Source organism: Fulvia fulva, chromosome 9 (assembly GCF_020509005.1).
Source record: "Fulvia fulva chromosome 9, complete sequence".
In the NCBI taxonomy this organism is placed as follows: Eukaryota; Fungi; Ascomycota; class Dothideomycetes; order Mycosphaerellales; family Mycosphaerellaceae; genus Fulvia; species Fulvia fulva.
Window position 1 is genome coordinate 3,506,284 of NC_063020.1, and position 18,246 is coordinate 3,524,529.

Genomic DNA, 18,246 nt, shown 5'->3' on the forward strand with positions numbered 1-18,246 from the left:
TGTGCTAGAGCTAGCGTGCACATGCATACCAATTTTCTTGTAGAGCTGTTGGTCTCACAATTTCCTCACTTGTTCACGATGAGTGCGTAAGTTCTGAGTCTTTGACTGCTTGTCCCTCAGATTCATCTCCCTCCACACGTCCAACACGAAGCTCCTCCGACTTCGGCAACCAGAAACGAACCAGCCACACGACTGGCATTGCCCAGCATGACGAACACCACAGAGAACGTTAAGCAAGCAGCGAAGGGCAACGTAGAACCTCTCAAACAACAGATACCTTCCGCCGACCAGGTGAAAGAACAGGCACAACAACAGCTCCAACATGCATACGACAAAGTCCCCGAGTCAACAGAAGAGGTCAAGGAAGTCGTGGACCAAGCAGCGAAGAAGAGCTTCCAGTCACTACGAGACTTCGTCGCAGGAGGCGTCGGAGGTATCTGTGCTGTGGTCGTCGGACACCCGTTCGATCTGGTCAAGGTGCGGTTACAAACAGCCGAGAAGGGAGTCTACAATGGAGCTATGGACGTAGTGAGGAAGACAGTCGCACGAGAAGGAGCAGTGAGAGGACTCTACGCTGGTGTGAGTGCACCGCTGGTGGGAGTGACGCCTATGTTCGCTGTGAACTTCTGGGCATACGGTGTGGGCAAGCAGCTGGTGGAGAACTTCTCGGCCGTTGAGAACGGACAGTACAGCGTGGGCCAGGTGTGCAGCGCCGGTGAGTCAACAAAGCCCTTCAGACCTTCATGTCCATACTGACAACAGTCTTCAGGCTTCTTCTCCGCCATCCCCATGACCCTCATCACCGCCCCCTTCGAACGCGTAAAGATCATCCTCCAGATCCAAGGCCAGAAAGAGCTCAAACCGGGCGAGAAACCTCGCTACTCCGGCGGCATGGACGTCGTTCGCCAACTCTACAAAGAAGGTGGAATCCGCAGCGTCTACCGCGGCTCCTTCATGACCCTCGCCCGCGACGGTCCCGGCTCGGCAGCATACTTCGCAACATACGAGGTGATCAAGCGTCGACTCACACCCAAAGACCCCGAGACGGGCAAGCCAGGGCAGCTAAGTCTGACGGCGATTATGGCGGCCGGTGGTGCGGCAGGTGTGGCTATGTGGACTGCTGTGTTCCCTGTGGATACGGTGAAGAGTCGGTTGCAGAGCGCAGAGGGCAATCAGAGTATCAGTGCTTGTATAAAGGAGCTATATGGAAGAGGAGGTGTGAAGGCCTTCTTCCCGGGTGTTGGGCCAGCTATGGCGAGAGCTGTTCCTGCCAATGCGGCGACGTTCTTGGGTGTGGAGCTGGCACATCAAGCGATGAACAAGGTGTTCTAAGCTATGAGATGGCGATAGCGAGAACATGCACCGCGGACATCACGAGCTGTAGTGCACTGAAGCATCCCGAGGTGTGAGAGGTGTGGGAGAGGCCCAGTACCTGTATGCAACTTTAGCTGATGTTTCATCAAGATTTGATGAATTTTGATCAAGACGCGTTCCACCGCGTTCATCTCGTGTTTCGACCAATTCGCTCTTGCCCTACTTCCGTCATCTTTCACTTCCCATACCTTACTCCCGCCTACTCATGTCGCGTGAACACAGGAACCCGTCTATCACATTGATTCATTGACAGCCAAGGCGGATTGCCCAGTGACCACAGCCGCAAGCCAGCTTGTCACGATTAAGCACCTTCAAGAGGCTTTCCCTGGAACTTACGCCAGCTCACGCACAGCGCTGCCAAAGCTCTCCCGAGATGCGGTGTGAAGGAGTCAAATTCGAGGGGCAGTCGCACTGGTGCTACGAGACAGTATGCAGTTGATGGACCATTTGCTATAGGTGTGTTGGCTGTCGTTCGATATGGCCCAGCCAAGTCTGTACCAGGCAGGCCTTTCTGACTTCAAGAGAGCGGCACAAAGTCGCGTCAAGGACAATAAGGATCAGCAGAGAATGTATGCATTCCTCAAGCAATGGAAGTCCCACTGATGCTCGTCAAAGTGGACTCGCACTCAAAGACGACGCGGGTCAGAAATACGGTCAAGCAAAGATTGGCGGCAAAAAGATTGATCCATCATGGATCAGCAACATCCTCGACAATATACACACCTTCGTCCAGGTCGGCGACTTCGTGATGACCAAGGCACCGGAATCTGTAGCCACTGCCTGGTTCGCTATCAGTCTCGGCCTCGGAGCAATTCAGAACAACTTACGCGCTCTACGGTCTATTTGGAAGCGGGCTTCAAGATATGACTGAGATGATGATCTTGACCACCCACTACGATAGGCTTTACGACGAAAGACAGAAGAAGGATTTCCAGCCATCTGAGCTGCTTAACAAGCTGTACAAGGATATTACCGAAGCATACGTTGCAATGCTTGAGCTTGCATATTCGATTCATCGCTACCTGGAAGCAAGTGGCCTAGCACGACTTCGTCATGCTTTGAAAGACCTGACAGGCCAGGAGCTTAGCAAGTTCACAGCTCGCACCGAACGATTGCGCAGTCAGAAGTTGAAGGTTCTCGAGGCAAGCGAAGGTGCCTTCCAGGACCGGACAGCAAGGCAACTTGGCGAAGTCACAGAAGCTGCGGAGGCCATCCGAGCCAATGTTCAAGCGTCAAGAACTTTCAGAAAGTCTCGGAAGAGTTCATCAGTTCTCAACTCGCTCTCCAGGAGGACTTGAAGAGTCAGTTGAATGACATCAAAGCGGGCTTGAAACCACGATCGCAGTGGGACCGGGCAACGCAAAGATTCGAGGAGATCAATGCAATTGCAACCATTGGAGAAATCCAGAGGTCATCTGCAGAGGATCTTGGATCGTCAACTGGAAGGCACCTGTTCTTGGCTCACCAGCCATGATGTTTACGAAAGTTGGCTGAAGTCAGAAATCAGCAACGACCTGTGCATCACAGGCGCAGAAGGTGTCGGCAAATCCATACCTCTAGCGTCTATCTTCAACGAGCTTGAAGCAGAATCATCTACAACGCGAGCCGTCCAATACCTCTCCTGTGGTATGACCAACAGCGGCGAGACGGGTGACGATTCTCCGCAGAGCGTCAATCGCGTGAGGAACACCATCATCTACCAGCTGTTCGAGCTGGCCTCGCAGGACGAGACGAATCCAATACTCCTCGATACGTGCAATAAGATCTTCGATAACCCCAAGAAGAACAAAGTCAGTAAAGTGAAGCAGAACAACAAGCGTGACGATTCTATGCCAGAACTGGGCGAGGCTTTATCAAGACTTTCTGCAGAGCTCAAACAAGAAGTCATCATTGTATTGGACGACATCGATCGCATGAGTGATGAGGATCAGCGTACTCTCTTCGATGAACTTCAAGATGCGATCAAGCGCACTAAAGTTGATGACCCCAAGCAGAAGCCCCTTCGCATCTTGGCTGGAGCTTCCGTTTTCAGCGTATATCGAGAGCTGGCAAGCAATGACCTCTCTATAGATGTTGGAGACTACAACCAGCCCGATATAGAACAAAAGATTACCGCAGAGCTAGGAAACCTATCCGGATGGAACGAAGCACAAGTGTCGGAAGCCAAGGATGCCATCCTGCGTCGAGCCGGACCAATATTCAGATACGTTGATCAGGTTGCAGTCCCTTTTATACGGGAACCATTCCAGGGTCCGCTGTCTGAGCGCCTTGATGATTTACCACATGGTATGGACGAGACTTATGTGCAAGCAGTACGTTCTTTGCCACCCAATTACCAAGCCCTCCTGCGTACCGCTCTGTCCTGGACCTTATTCACCTACGGTCCTGTCAAGGCTCTGGAAATCATGGAAGCATTCAATGGTACATACCTTGGCCAGCTAAGCGAGGAAGACCTCAGTGCGGTTAAAGAGGATGACCCAAAACGATCCCACGCATCAGAACTGCAGATGCAGCAGCTTAGCACAGCTGGAAGCTCCTTCCTCACCTTCTGGAACACGACTTCGACCAGACCGTAGTGGGCTTAAAGGACGCAGCATAGATCAAATAATTCTGCCTTCGATCGACAGACAGCCTTGCTCGTGCGACGACTTGCTGCTTCTCTCCCTGTGAGCACTGCAAGCTGAACATGGCCTCGCCACAAAGTCTGAGCTTTTCTGAAAAGGAAGCACACCTCGAACTGGCGATCACATGTGTGCAAACCCTTTGCAATCCGTTGTTCTGGAAACGATACTATCCGTGGCCTATAGCAGAGAAATCAAGTCCTGAGGATAAGGGCAAAGTCGAGCTACCAAGCACTGAAGACAAGAGTGCCGACAACGACGTGGCCCAGGCCAACGAGCCAGAAGCGACATCCACAACACCAACAGACGTCACTGGCGCTTCGACTGACAGTGAGCAGCATGAGTCCGCCGCATCGAGCAATGCCGAAACGCAAGATGCCACATCGAGCGCGACATCCGTGTCAGTGGAAGAGGCACAGGACGACGCGGATGATAGTGCCGATGACGAAGATCGGAGTCCTGATATATTCAAGATCAGCACTGCGGTCCCTGACAGCTAGTTTAGATCTGGTCGCGTGGTTAGCACCCTGGTTCCGATACGAGATGCCTCATTGGTACGACCATATCAAACGAGCCGAATCCCTATGGACACGCGAGGAGAGGGTCAATAATCCCAGATGGAAGGTCCTTTTCGATTTGCTAGACCGCCTTGTTTACGAGCGAACAGAGGACTTTGCCAAATGCCAAGCTTTGCTTTTCAACCATCGAGAAGTAGATGAACACTTGGGCTTGCCTTGGGATCGTGGAACGTGGAAGCCGCTTCATATCGCCGCGTTTTTAGCACTGCCAAGTTGGACGGAACATTTGCTGGATCGTGGCGAAAGCCTCGAGGAGATCTCCAACGACAGGACAGTCCTACAGGCGGCGGCAAAAGGCGAAGGCAGCAAGGAGATTCTGGAGTTGCTACTGCAGAGAGGTGCCGACTCCAACGCGGAAACCGACAAACGCATGCCGGCTGTCCACTCCTGGCTGTGGACGCTGCCGTCCTACGAGTGTATGGAACTGTTCGTTCGACATGGCGCCAAGCTCGACACCATCGACAAAGTGAACGGCTGGTCAGTCCTCCACTACTTTGCAGATACCGCTGAAGATGTCAAAGTACTGGACCTGCTGTTGAAGGACGACGTCAACGGTAATCATGCCGATATCAATGCAAAGGATGAGGCTGGTGAGACGCCGCTACACGTGCTCATGAGCAGGCGAGAGGTACCTGCAGATATACTGGCCAGCTTCATCGATCGTGGCGCTAATGTCAATGTCGAGGACAAGGATTCAGAACGTCCTCTGTACGAAGCTAGCATCGCTGGGGACCACGCAGCGATGGAAGTGATCCTCCTTAGTGTTACAGACATCGATGACCCGAACGACTACGGCCGAAGAGCGTTACATCAAGCAGCCTGGTCGGGATACACAGATTGCGTAAAGACGCTTCTGAAGTGGAAAGCTGACCCGAATATTCTCGACAAGCATGATCGCACACCGCTGTTCTTCGCATGCCTCGGATTTGACGCAGCGACGATGTCGAGCGTCGACTGACCATCGAGCAAGCAGATCTTCGCAAAGGTCGGACTGCACTTCACGCTGCGGCTTATTGGGGTCAGGTTGGTTCCGTTCGACTTCTTCTCGAACATGGAGCAGACGCCACTATCAAGGATAAAGACGGAAAGACTGCACTCGAGCTTGCCTGCGCACGATGGGTTCTGTCGGGACAACAGCACTTCGAAGACACGATCGAATTGTTGGTTGACAAGGACCCTACTTCCGCTGTCAACGACCGTGATCTGCACTCATCAGCTGCTGCAAATGGGAGCAAGCGCATTCTTGAGAAGCTTCATCATCTTCAGGCCGATCTCACAAAGCCTGATGACTTTGGCTGGACATCACTCATGCTCGCAAAAGGGTTCGGACACACCGACGCAGAGAAATTCCTGCAGAGGGTCGATTCGGCTAGAGTAGAGACATTGCCAACACGCTGGGTCAATATGCCTGCGCACGTCGAGGTCGATGCCACAGGCACAGTACTGAAGTGCTCCTCCACAGACATTCCTCCTACTGCCATCTCGACTGACAAACCGCTTCGAGGTGACCTCAAGTCGTACTACTTCGAAGTGACATCGAAGAAGATGGATGGTGTCGAACAGGCCACATACCCAGAGAGGCCACATACCCAGAGCTTGCCATCGGCTTCTGTACGTTGGGAGCCGCAGCTTGAAGTTTTCCTGGCTGGGAACCGAGTCAGCACGCTCCCCATGCGCGCTCGTAGGCATACCATACCGACGATGGCACATTCTAAGCTAGTAGCGGTGAGGTTGAAGAGCGTGATGAATTACGATGCGAGCCGGGTGATACGTTTGGCTGTGGCGTTGATTTGGAGGCGAATACGATGTGGGTCACGAAGAATGGCGAGAAGATTGAGATGGACTTCTTCAAGAATGTGTGAGGGAGATTGTTTCCGGTCATCGGGCTCTACTCTATAGCCGAGGTGGAGACGGATTTCAGAGCTCACTTTGAGAAGAAGGAGATTAGTGCGGTGAAGGATGTTGCTGCGAAGGAGGAGGATGCTCCCGGCGAGGGTGCGGTAGCTGGAGCGGTGGTGGAGGTGAAGACTTAAGGAAAGAGTGCATTCCATGCTCATTCACCGGCCATCGTGCTACGTATGCAACACTATGATCTTACTGGACAGGGAGGCAAGCGCTCTAAGTTGCACGTGATTCTCCAGCTCACTAACACGAAGTGGTGGGCACGGTCCACTGAGATTCCCTTAGCGTGTCTCGCAAAACACAAAGTCGGATCCATCTTTCTTGCTCGACTACATTTCTTTCATGACCAACAAAGACTTCTGTCAACAACAACATTGAGTCACCTTCACAGAATCGCCTTCCTACAGAGGGCCACACAGGCGCCGAACGACCTCGCAATGGCTACCGCACCGAGCAGTCGCGGTCGCAACATCTTTCCATTCCTCGAGCTGCCCGCTGAATTGAGGAACAGAGTGTACGACGAGGCCCTGTTCCACGATGGCGCCAATGGCTGCCTGGCTGCAGTTTCCTTACTACGGGTCTGTCGGCAAGTCTACATAGAAGCGAAGGAGATCAGGTTCGAGGATAGCGATTCCTCAATGGATGTCAAAACTCCGCAGACGCTGTGGTGGAGTCCAGAAATGATTGGCAAGCCCTTGCGCGAGATGGGATTGTTCCTCGGAACACCTGAGACAACCTTCACGCTCGGAATCTCTGGTGACTTTGAGGGTTACCTACATGGGTCAAGACGCCAAGGACATTACGATCGTTTTCCCTCAGTGGGTGACATCTACGATCTCCTTCCACAGATCCTTCTGAGGTTCCATCGGATCAATGTTTCGCTCGAGGTGATCTGCGTTGACACTACAACGCACTTTCTCTACGCCCTCGCCTGCTTTCTCAATACGACCGACGCCAAGACAGAAGAACTCTACATCTGTGTCACTAAGGGCAACAAGTTCAGGGCTCGAAGCGACGATCTCATTCGCATGTGGTATTCTTTGGTCAAAATGCCAGCAAGATTGTGCATATATATAACCGGCGATCTCGAAAAAGATGAGGACGTTCACGGCCTGAGATGGGTGGAGGCGTACGTCCGCGGGAAGTTTCTGCTTAACAACAAACCGAACCCATCTCGCCTAGCTTCTACCACGTTCAACACCGTCAAGGAATACAGGCGTATCAGTCTGATGGCACGCCCACTCCTCGACACTGCTAGTGAAGAGACGGTAGATGGCGCACACACGAGCAGAATCTCCTCTGAGCTGAGTTGGAAGCTAAGAAACATCGAGCGCGAGATTGAGAGTGAAGGGGTCTCCAGGAATCTCCCGCAATACCGCGACGCTGAGCAGCAGAACGACCTGGAGATGTGCGAGGACTGGACATTGGGCAGAGCCTCTGCGCAGGTTTATGGGTGGCCGCAGGAACGGGAGTTGCAGCACGTCTATCGCCAGAAGCTCAAAGTGGCTCACGGTGAAGTTGATCAATGGGATAAAGGGCTGGAATACGAAGAGCTGAGACATCGACTATAGGGTTAGAAGGTACAGGACGGCTGGTCGGCGTGGAAGACCTGGCTGGCGGGCTTTCTAGGGAGAATATGCGTGCTACTTGTGGGCATACGGGAATGGCAAAAGAGTGCGCACTTTGGGTGGGGTGACTTCTATGAGCAGTTTCAAGGCTGCCGTACGGACAGAGGGCGGCTAGAGACTCTGTTGTTATCAGCTCAATGCATGCAAGGTACGAAGGTGATCTATGCATTGAGCATCATGCTATATCGTGCTTAACCTCTACTCCTTCATAAATCTACGGCTGTTTCAACCCCATAACACTGCTGTAAGCAGCCAAGTGTTCAATAACATCCTCGCACACTGAACCCAACTCACTAACTTACACATACATTCTCTCATCGTGGAAGCATATAGATTATGTGACTCCTTCGGCTACCGATGGTACGAGCCGACACCAGTGGCTGTCGCTGTGCCCCTGAACACCACTACCTCTACCTCAATAAAGGTATTCTGTGGCACGGGGACCCGTATGGACTGCATCTTCAACGCCTCGCAAGCCCTCGGCGGCATTCTGGCAGCCATGACCACCTACGCACTGCCTTTCCTCTTCACTACGATCGGATTCTGGTGTCTTCTCCCCTCGAAGCACTATCAAGACCGAGGCACTCATATGGCGTATAGCCTTAAAAGCTCGGCGACGAGCAGATCGAGGAGATTCTAGAGAAAGTGACGAAGATTGAGGAGGCTCTTGAATTAGCTCTGTGAAGGTGACGACTAGGGGGGTTTTGGCAGCGGCAGTGATTGATTAGATGCACATTGGACAGAATGTAATGACAGAAGTTATGCGCGTCAATACTCAGGTACCTTCACACAAAGGACGCTCTTGTCATATCAGCCAGAGTATGAGAAGTACATGTGAACGCCAAGTGTCACTCGATGCCGTACTCTGGCTAATTGTCATAGAGAAGGAGACCTCCAGAAATGCTAGTGTCTGCAAAGGTCTCCTATAGAATGGGAGGATAGTGAGTAGCGAAGCGTATGTAGAACGGTGAACAGGGAAACGCACTAGTGTCTGGGTCTCGAGTCTAGCGCGTGGCTCGTGCACTCCCGCCGCTTCCCTTCTTCACGCCACTCAATTCCACGCCTCGCATTTCTTCTCACGCCCAACAACATCTCTACCTTCCAACACACTCAAAAGATGGCCAACCTCAGCACAATGAAGAGCCGCCTCAGAAACGGCAAGATTCGAGGCGGAACGCGAATCTGCCATCTCCTCCTCCTCCCCATCGAACTACGACTCGAGATCTACGAAGAATTACTCCAACACAACGGCGTCACTCGTAAGACCCTTTCACCCCAGATCCTCGTCACATGCAAGCAGATCTACTCCGAAGCCAGCAAGATCCTCCCCGCCAACACGAAGAAGATGGCCCTCGTCAGGATCAAGACCGGCAGGATAAGGTGCGACATTCGCTTCGATAGCAGTCCGGCGGTGGTTATCCCGATGTACGAAGAACGCAAAGGGCTTTGCCTCGATGCCGCGCTCGAGGCGATGTTGCCGATCTTCGACGGCAAGACTTACATTATGGTCTACATCAACATGACGAGCTCTGCAGACAAGACCTGGCAGCAAGTCAACCAGATGCTGTACCTTCTAGTGAGTGCAGCTACACTCTCACCCACAGTCCGCGCCCTCGAAGTCCGCCTCAAAAGCCCCACCGCCACCACAACTCCCCTCGACAACTATGCTATGCTCTCATCCACAACCCGCACCCTCGAAGTCCGCCTCAAAAGCCCCACCGCCACTACCACACCTCCCCTCGAATACTACGCTATGCTCTGGCCCCTAACACGCTCCCTCGGTCCCGGGACCGACTTATACATTCAAGGCTGCCCAGACGACACAGTCCTCGAAGCAATCAAAAACGCTACACAGCCTCAAAACCAAGTCCCCACGGCAGCGCTCGCACGCTGGATCTCCCTGAAGCGCGAAGTCGATGACCTCGTCAAGATGGTAGAGGAGGCAGGGATCACGGGCGCTGGTGTTCGATTCCTTCCTCGCGCGATGGCTCGGATGCGGCCTATTGCCGGTGTAGTGCAGAAGGGGGCGGATGAGGTTATTGGGGGGGGGGGGGTAATGTGGCTCAGGCGTTGTCTGTGCTGGGCCAGCCGAGGTGGCAGGGGTTGAAGAAGAAGGCGATGGAGGTTTTGGAGGAGAGGGAGAGGGGGGAGGAGAGGTTGTGATGGGGGAGGTGATGTTGGGTTTAGAGGTTAGGCTATGGGGTTTAGAGAGGGAAAGATCGTGGCGCTGGTTGGAAGGGAGCCGCACCTACAGCCTTGTCACCCTGCTCCTGAGGACCCAGTCTTCCCAGTGGAGCGGCAGAAAGCTGAACAGATCGAGGCGCGTAGTAGTAGCCAGCGCAAAACTACCATAATCAAGCTCGAAGTCAAGCGTAGTAAACATTCTATTTCATAACTCCGATCGGTGGCTACGATGAGGTCAGATCAGCTATCACCTCAGTCGTCCAAACACACATCATCTTTCGAGCGACACCTCGGCGTACCCAAAATCCAAACCTCGACCTCGGTGTACCCAGCTCGAAGCTCGAAGCTCGAAGCTGCAGCTACATAGCTTCGAAGCTACGGAAGAAGTCGGAGTAATAAACAAAGCTGTCTTTGTAGCTATAGCTGTGTTCGCACGCTACAGGGGGCGGGAGCTGCACCCCAGACGGCCGGTCAAGCGTGAAGAAAGTAACAAGAATGCTAGCGCAACGGCCGTGCGGCGAGGTGAAGTTAACCTGTAGCGAGGGTTTGGGTCGAGTCTAGGGCTTCGAATGGTGTGGCGGCTTGACTTCGCCATAGAGTGTATTGTACAGAGATGTTTCTGCAATCACTTGTTAGCTGAAGAGAGTAGCATGATCCGGAGGACAGCGATGATTTGAGAATCGTCGACTTGGGTTCTTCTGGTCCACTTCCCTACTGCAAAAGCGTACTCTATTACACACACACATATCAGCTTAGCTTCCATACTGGCGGCCATCATCTATCCTTTCCTCCACAGTATACGGTATCTTGATGCTTTTTATCCCAAAAACAATCCCAATTTTGCTCCGACCCAATGCAGAGCGCCCGCCAATAAGGACAGTAAAAGTGAGTTACTAATGCATCCTTCAACGAACCTCAACTCTCCAAGCGACAAACTTGCCGAACTTGCTCAAATCATCCCACTACTGTGCCTGCACCGTCATAGCATCGCCATGCGTTTGCTCTCCCCTGGGAGGACCGTTAGCCACAGCCTCAGCTTCCGCACCACCAACAGTAGTAGCCGCACCATTAGACCCACTTCCACTTCCAATCACATTCCTCTGAAATTCCGCCGCAAGCTCCTTGATCTCCTCGTCGACCTTCTTGTGTTCTGTGAAGGGGTCGTACATGCGTTCCCGGATGTAGTCGTCTAGCTCCTCGTCTGAGATGTTGCGGAGTGCGAGTTCGCGGTCCATGCCGTCCTTCTGGGCGGCGCGGATCACGCCGCGGGTCACGACGACGGAGACGTCGCGGATGCGGTTGATGGCGGGGTAGAGCCAGTTGTCTTCGATTTCGGAGGGGAGGAGAGAGGTGCTGAGGGCTTCGGCGGAGGCGTAGATCATGTTCTGGGTTACGTTGACGGATTTGGAGAGGATTGCGCCCAGGCCGATGCCGGGGAAGACGTACCTGTAGGATTTTGAGTTAGTGATGTGTAATGGATTGTGTGAGGTGTGCGACGTACATGTTGTTGCCTTGGCCTGGGACGAGCTCCTTGCCCTCCCACTCGAGAGTAGGGAAAGGTGAGCCAGAGGCGAAGAGGCACTTGCCGTTGGTGTACTTGATGGCCTCCTCGAATGTGCACTCGGACTTGCTAGATGGGTTGGATAGTGGGAAGATGACTGGGCGGTCGTTGAGCTCGGCCATGCGTGTGAGAATCTCGGGTGTGAAAGCGCCGCCGATGGTGGAAAGACCCATGAGGATCGTTGGCTTGACGTACTCCACAACCTCCGGAAGAGTCTTGAACTGCTGGCCGTTGTTGTCGTCGCGGGCGAAGTAGAGCTTGTGCTCGGCAAGCTTGCCACGGTCGAGGGTGACCAAGCCTTGTGAGTCGACAAGCCAGAATCGCTTCTTTGCCTCCTCTTCGCTGAGGCCCTCCTTCATGAAGAACTCAGTAAGTTGCTTGGCAACACCAACACCGGCAGAACCAGCTCCGAGGAAGACGGCACGTTGGTCCTTTGGTGCAACACCAGATTGCTTGACAGCATTGATGAAGCCACCAGTGATCACGGCACCAGTTCCCTGGATGTCGTCGTTGAACATGGTGTATGTGTCCTGATACCTCTCAAGCGATGGGAATGGGTTCTTGAAGTCTTCGAATTGGATGACAATGCTTGGCCATCGCTCGGTCAGAGCAGCCATCATCTCGTCCAAGAACTCCTTCTCTTCCTCAGCAGTGACCTTAGGCCGCCTGCTGCCCAAGTATAGTGGGTCGTTCCTGAGCTCTTCATTGCTGGTGCCAAGGTCGAGGCAGAGCGGGAGGGTTCGCATTGGGTGGATGCCTGCGCAGGCAGTGTAGAGGGAGAGCTTGCCGACTGGAATGCCCATGCCGTTGATACCAAGGTCACCGAGACCCAAGATACGGGAGCCGTCTGTGACGACAGTGATCTCAACCTCATGTGGCCAGTTCTGGATGACGGAGTGGAGGTGGCCCTTGTCCGCGAATGAGAGGTACATGCCTGGGAATAGGTGTTAGACTTGGTATGCAGATAGCTCTGCTTCGTCTCACCCTCTGGCTGTGTGTAGAGCTCCGACCATGTTTGGCATGCCTCGCCGACAGTGGGTGTGTAGATGAGTGGAGTGAACTCCTGCTCCAATGTCAGCCATCTCCACATACTGTTCACCACTCCAGACTACGACCGACCTTGACGTTCTCGGCCAACAGGCGGTAGAACAGGTTCACGTTGGTATTCCTCAGCACTGAGAGGTACTGGTACTTCTCAATGGGTGTCTTTCTCGAGGCCAAGATTGCCTTGCCTTGTGAGGGTCAGTGTGTTACCCACGAGGCTCATGTATCCGAACTCTCACATCTTCCACTCTGCGTCTCGAATGTGTCCACTCCCGGAGGAGTCAGACCATATGTGTGGAGGTACTTGCGGGTCTCGATTGGGTTGGAGGTATCGTAGTCGGCGCTGTCATGAACGAGGAACTTAGCATGAGAGCTTGTGAAAGAGTTCATTGTGGAAGATAGAAGCTACATACGGAGCTGGTACATGCCGCCTCTCGGGGTGGTGGTGGTGCTGTGCGGCACGCTTTATGTTTGCAGCCGGAGCTTGCGAGCCCTTGATTTGAGTCATGACGGCGGTCTTCTGAGAGGCTGTACCCAGGTAATGGCGTTGGGTTGGTGCAATGCCGGGGACCGAAGCTGTGGCTGTCCGTCGATGTGTGCTGCGTCTGCTTAGTACGGTCGGTGGTAGCAATGCAGAGACAGAGGTCACAAGAGGGTGTCGGGACTGCTGGCGTTTGAGCCACGAGGCAGTAGAGGTGCGTGAGGTGCTAATAAGAGGGCTGCAAAAAGTTGCTCGCATGTTGGAGCTATGGACCTAGGTCGGGTCCGTTCGGGTTGTGCGTAGCGACGACCGACAGCCGAGTGCAAGACTTGGGATAGTGTACATGGGCCTGGGGCGTCGCGCATTGGGTGGTGCAGCGTGTGTGAAGTAGCAATTGCCGCTCCGAACAACAATGCTGACCACTTCCAAGAAAAGTCAACGCTGCACTCCTGGGCCCTGCTCCGCGTGCCAGACGATAGTTCTAAGATCTGTGGAGCGCGCAAGGTCAGATCTGGGGCGGTAGACTTCCTTTCGAAGGCTGTGAGTGGCAGGCAGAGGAGAGCCGACGCTGGACTTCATCCTTATACTGCGGACGCGACGCCCGACATCAGCCGTTCCCTGCCATTGCTGAGGCGTCTCATATGGCACGGCGCGTGCACGGCCAGGAGATCCGTCGCTGCGAGTCTTGAGTGCGGGGCGGTGTGCTCGTCTTCGCATTGCGTCGGAGGCAGAGAGGGACGTGGTGCACGCTTTTAGCTTTCAGCTCCCTGGATATTATCGTGCCCGCGGGAGTGCCTTGCCATAGTGCGTTAGATCCCTTCTCGGAACTCGCTGCCGTCTCACTCAATGTCAGGCACGCGAGCGCTTGCCGTCGGCGCTGCAGCTTTTGTTCCGGACGTGCTGGACGTCGGCGAACGGAGGAGCAGGCCGTGCCATGTTGGCTATGCAGTGGACATGTAGGTGAGAGCCTCGACACGCGGTTGACCAGCGGACTCCGACAGCACACATCTCACCCGCCGACCAGATAGACCTTCAACCGTTCGTCCCAAGCCTTTACCAAGCATTTCCCGTCACGTTGTCTGCACGTGCGGGCTGGGTGTGGTGTGAGTGAAGGTGAAAGCGAGAACGATGATCGCGCAGGGTGATGACTGTTCCGATAGTCTGTTCGAGACTTCGGCGTTTGTGCTTTTTGTTGCAGGAGGTTGCCGACGCGAAAGCTGGAGCTCGATCTGCCAAGGAATACATCAACATTCGCAACACTCCCTCTCGCAAGCACATCTACTACTATATGCGTCACGCTACGAGCATCTCCAGAACGCCATTGATCACTGGGTGTTGTCACTGTGTCGTTGCTTTTCAATGACCACTGGGACGCCTGAGGCACACACGCATTGAGGCGCGTCAAAGCTCTCTCTGCGAGCTACGTCAGACTTCCGTTTGACTGACGATGAATGCAAGCAAACTTGGTGGAGATGAGCGTAGGTGACCACAACATCTTCTGATATCGACCGTGAGCTCCAGTATTTGCTTCTCATTGGTGCAGCTGCCTGCTGAGTACGCGACTGCTTGCCGCATCCTTCCTGCCGCCTGCGAGTGGCATAGACTCTGCCAGTGCATAGCCGGCCGTGCCTCCTTCGAAACAAGGCATTGCTCGACACGCTCACAATCACAGCACTACACCAACACAGCACAGCACAGCCAGTCAACATGACTTCCTGCTTCGGCCTGTTCGGGAAGAGCGACGACGATGATCGAGCACCATTGCTGCCCCAGTACCATGACGACACCGAACTGCAGCGTAGGCTGCACCAGAAGCTGCACACCTACCAGATGTTCCGCGCGATATCGCAAGGGTATATGCCCAGCACGGAGCAGATCATCATCAATCTGCGCACAATAATGGCCAGCGACGTGCTCAACCCCGACAACCCAGATCTGTCACAGAGCGGCAGGAGGCTGGTCAAATACGCCAAGACATGGCTCCAGCAGTTCATGGACCTACTGCTGCACAAGAACGCCAGAGATCAAATCCAGGACTTACTATGGTTCCTCAGCAAGAGCAAGGTATCCGTGGATGTGGACGATATTGCAGCGAGAGCACAAAAGAGCAAAGCCAAGGCCGACACAGCTGCTGCCTACCAGAGCTTGAAGAACGTCGGATCTCTCCTTCTCACAAACTCGGACTTTCGCATATTCTTGAGCGACTTGAACGTCATTGGTCGTGAAGTTTTCAGAGACTCTGCTTTCACCTTGTCCAACGTTGCAGAAGAGGTAGGAAAGAAGATCGAGCCAGCTCCAGGACAGGAAGAGGCGGTAGCCAAGCCGGGCGAGGATGGGAAGAAGACACCTCCTACTACACAAGAGCTTGGTGGAGAAGTGGCAGATATCAGCAAGGTCGTGACCAATGGCACTGCAAAGGTAGCCCAGACAGCTGCCGAGAGTGCAGAGGAGAAGTTGGCTGGCGATGAAGGCAAGACGTTGCTCAACCGCTTGAAGCAGGCTGTTTTCAAGCTGCGAGAGCGCAATGACTACTCCGAATCGGTCTCCACCTTATCACTGCTGCTGAAGCGCTACGCAATGGCATACTCTCGCGTCGCCGAGGACGTTGTGGACGTTGCACGACGCGACCTACACGAGAACGAGGCGCTGGATCGTGCTATGCACAACATGTGGATCTTTGTAAAGAGCTTTGGCGACACGAACGAGTGGGAGAGATGCGAGTCTTTGCTGAAGCAGGTCATGACACACAGCCAGAGCAATCCAGACTTCGAGAACCTCATGATCGACACCGGCAACTCCCTACAGAAGCTCTTGACTGATCCCGAGTTCTTCGACAATGCTGCTGAGAAGTTCAACGAGCTCAGAGGGAAGAGCCAGAAGGCTGGCAAGGGCAGTGACTTGAGCAAAGATGCCGAGGCTTTGATCAGCCAGATTGAGGTGACATTGAAGTCCGTCTTGCAGGACGAAGACATTCACAACTTGATCCAGAGCAGCATGCGCATCTTCAAGATCCTGTCACCACTCGACAACCAAGCGACCAACCCAGAGCTACTACAGGATGGCATCAACGTCTTCGTGCCTCTGCTCATCGCCGCTGTCCAATATGTTCCTATTCCAAGAGTCGAGATCAGCACACCAGAAGCAGACATCCTCCTTGAGAACCTGATCATTGAGCCTGGAAAGACTGTCAACCAGACCTCTTTCCTGCCTTACCGCCTGAAGGTGGAGACGTACAATGACCTCGAGATCCGCAAGGCCAAATTCAAGACCACCACTGCCACCACCAACCTGATGACCGTCAAGATCGATGGCCTATCCTTCAAGGCAGAGGAGATCGGCTTCTGGCTGCGTGCTCACAAGGGCCTGCTTCGTCTTGCCGATGAGGGTATCGCCAGCTTCGCGCTCGATGAGAAGGGTATTGACATCCACTTTGATGTCGAGATCTGCAAGGAGAAGCTGGAGCAGATATTGACACTCAAGGCCGTTCGGGTTCACATCCACAAGCTGAACTATCAGATGCGAAAGTCGAAGTTCAGCTGGTTCGGGTGGCTGCTCAAGCCGCTGTTGCGCCCCATCGTCCGCAAGACAATGGAGAAGCAGCTCGCCACAGCCCTTGCCAACTTCTTCCACTCCGCGAACCGGGAGCTTGTCTACGCTCGCGAGCGCCTGCGTGCCACTCGCATATCTGACCCCAACGACCTAATGACCTTCTTCAAAGCCGTCACCGCGCGCCTCACTCCAGACGAGAATCCAGACCTCTACACCCGAGTCGGTGTCGCGCAGCCTGGCAAGGGCGTGTTCAAGAATGTGTACGCGCCTGGATCGATTGTGAAGGTGTGGAATGAGCAGGCTTCTAGGGCGACTGAACGCATTGAGGATTTTGAGGAAGGTGGCTGGCGAAATGAGATTTTCGACACGCACGTTCAGACTATGACTTAGGTCGAGTAAGACTACAGCGACTACGGTACAGAATGGAATACCAGGCATAGCATACAAAGGTGCGAGGCGCGGGATGGCGAAGGATTAGGCTGGGAAACGGGGATTATAGTCACGGCTCAAGATTGTAATGATGTATATGTAGTGACGATGAAAGGTTCGGGGTTTAAACGGCCTCTTGAGCTCACTATCCATGACAAAGGCGTTAAGTGTGCGTCAGATCCGATCCATGTCGCTCCAGCTGATGCGGCCTTCAAGACGGCACTGGAGGTGTGCTATGGCTTCTTTTGGCGACAACGCTGTTGTGAGCTGCGCTAATACGATGGGTCGTAGGTCCGCCTTCCTCTGCTCTGAAGGATTCTTCACTCGCAACGCGCCCCTTGCCTGTTAGTCCAGCCCGTGAGACGTCTAGTCGAGCTCGTGGTGTGGCATTGTTGCTTAGATGAGGGATGAGGGATTTAGGGATATGCTGCCACGATTGCTCGCGAGGAAGTGTTGAATGGACGGTAATGTGACTCTAGCGCGCAGTCAGATCGTCTCTCTAGATAAGAATAGGCGCGAATTAGCTGACAATGCTGCGTTGTGGTGAAAGTGATGGAAGTTGGACTTCGAAGGTCTGCGTACTCGAACACTGCAGAGGGGTGTTGGGGGACTTCTGGCTCAGTGGATGGAGGAGCAGGTGCTTTCGTGAGAAGGTAAGAGCAGCGTAGGTGAGTTCTCAAAGCCACGAACAGTAAACTACGCAATGGAAGAAGTGAACGAAACAGTTGCTGGATAGTACAAGATGCACCGCAATCACGAGGGCAGGTAGCAGGGGTTTGTCGCTAGTGCGGAGTCCGTGCGCGGTGCTAATAACACTTCATCAAGCTTCTCTTCGTGAGACCTCGAACATACACCGAAGACACCCTCGAGGATTGCAAACTACCACAACAACCAC

The 18,246-nt window shown here is 53.7% G+C and overlaps 10 protein-coding genes across 10 annotated transcripts; 9 read left to right on the forward strand and 1 right to left on the reverse strand.

The window, feature by feature from the left end:
• Positions 1-207: 207 nt before the first annotated feature.
• CLAFUR5_09663 (Mitochondrial carnitine carrier) lies at positions 208-1,332 on the forward strand (the record flags this gene model as incomplete). The annotated part of the gene is made up of 2 exons (XM_047908811.1): positions 208-715; positions 770-1,332. 2 exons carry the CDS (start codon positions 208-210, stop codon positions 1,330-1,332), a joined length of 1,071 nt encoding a protein of 356 aa, XP_047765804.1.
• A 519-nt stretch (positions 1,333-1,851) lies between these two features.
• On the forward strand, positions 1,852-2,245 carry CLAFUR5_09664 (uncharacterized protein; the record flags this gene model as incomplete). The annotated part of the gene is given in 2 exon segments (XM_047908812.1): positions 1,852-1,943; positions 1,960-2,245. The coding sequence occupies 2 exon segments, from the start codon at positions 1,852-1,854 to the stop codon at positions 2,243-2,245; spliced, it is 378 nt and encodes a 125-aa protein (XP_047765776.1).
• A 4-nt stretch (positions 2,246-2,249) lies between these two features.
• On the forward strand, positions 2,250-2,672 carry CLAFUR5_09665 (uncharacterized protein; the record flags this gene model as incomplete). The annotated part of the gene is made up of 1 exon (XM_047908813.1): positions 2,250-2,672. One exon carries the CDS (start codon positions 2,250-2,252, stop codon positions 2,670-2,672), a length of 423 nt encoding a protein of 140 aa, XP_047766158.1.
• Positions 2,673-3,002: 330 nt separating this feature from the next.
• CLAFUR5_09666 (uncharacterized protein) lies at positions 3,003-3,950 on the forward strand (the record flags this gene model as incomplete). The annotated part of the gene is made up of 1 exon (XM_047908814.1): positions 3,003-3,950. One exon carries the CDS (start codon positions 3,003-3,005, stop codon positions 3,948-3,950), a length of 948 nt encoding a protein of 315 aa, XP_047766328.1.
• Positions 3,951-4,060: 110 nt separating this feature from the next.
• CLAFUR5_09667 (uncharacterized protein) lies at positions 4,061-4,495 on the forward strand (the record flags this gene model as incomplete). Its single annotated transcript, XM_047908815.1, has 1 exon — positions 4,061-4,495. The coding sequence occupies one exon, from the start codon at positions 4,061-4,063 to the stop codon at positions 4,493-4,495; it is 435 nt and encodes a 144-aa protein (XP_047766027.1).
• A 43-nt stretch (positions 4,496-4,538) lies between these two features.
• Positions 4,539-6,435, forward strand: CLAFUR5_09668 (Ankyrin repeat domain-containing protein 50; the record flags this gene model as incomplete). The annotated part of the gene is made up of 3 exons (XM_047908816.1): positions 4,539-5,479; positions 5,509-6,254; positions 6,290-6,435. The coding sequence occupies 3 exons, from the start codon at positions 4,539-4,541 to the stop codon at positions 6,433-6,435; spliced, it is 1,833 nt and encodes a 610-aa protein (XP_047766799.1).
• Positions 6,436-6,912: 477 nt separating this feature from the next.
• On the forward strand, positions 6,913-8,046 carry CLAFUR5_09669 (uncharacterized protein; the record flags this gene model as incomplete). Its single annotated transcript, XM_047908817.1, has 1 exon — positions 6,913-8,046. The coding sequence occupies one exon, from the start codon at positions 6,913-6,915 to the stop codon at positions 8,044-8,046; it is 1,134 nt and encodes a 377-aa protein (XP_047766527.1).
• Positions 8,047-9,220: 1,174 nt separating this feature from the next.
• On the forward strand, positions 9,221-10,210 carry CLAFUR5_09670 (uncharacterized protein; the record flags this gene model as incomplete). The annotated part of the gene is made up of 1 exon (XM_047908818.1): positions 9,221-10,210. The coding sequence occupies one exon, from the start codon at positions 9,221-9,223 to the stop codon at positions 10,208-10,210; it is 990 nt and encodes a 329-aa protein (XP_047766448.1).
• A 1,039-nt stretch (positions 10,211-11,249) lies between these two features.
• On the reverse strand, positions 11,250-13,400 carry CLAFUR5_09671 (NADP-dependent malic enzyme; the record flags this gene model as incomplete). Its single annotated transcript, XM_047908819.1, has 6 exons — positions 11,250-11,733; positions 11,789-12,782; positions 12,833-12,911; positions 12,968-13,080; positions 13,132-13,235; positions 13,306-13,400. The coding sequence occupies 6 exons, from the start codon at positions 13,398-13,400 to the stop codon at positions 11,250-11,252; spliced, it is 1,869 nt and encodes a 622-aa protein (XP_047766449.1).
• A 1,680-nt stretch (positions 13,401-15,080) lies between these two features.
• On the forward strand, positions 15,081-17,312 carry CLAFUR5_09672 (uncharacterized protein; the record flags this gene model as incomplete). The annotated part of the gene is made up of 1 exon (XM_047908820.1): positions 15,081-17,312. The coding sequence occupies one exon, from the start codon at positions 15,081-15,083 to the stop codon at positions 17,310-17,312; it is 2,232 nt and encodes a 743-aa protein (XP_047766446.1).
• Between the last annotated feature and the right edge of the window lie 934 nt (positions 17,313-18,246).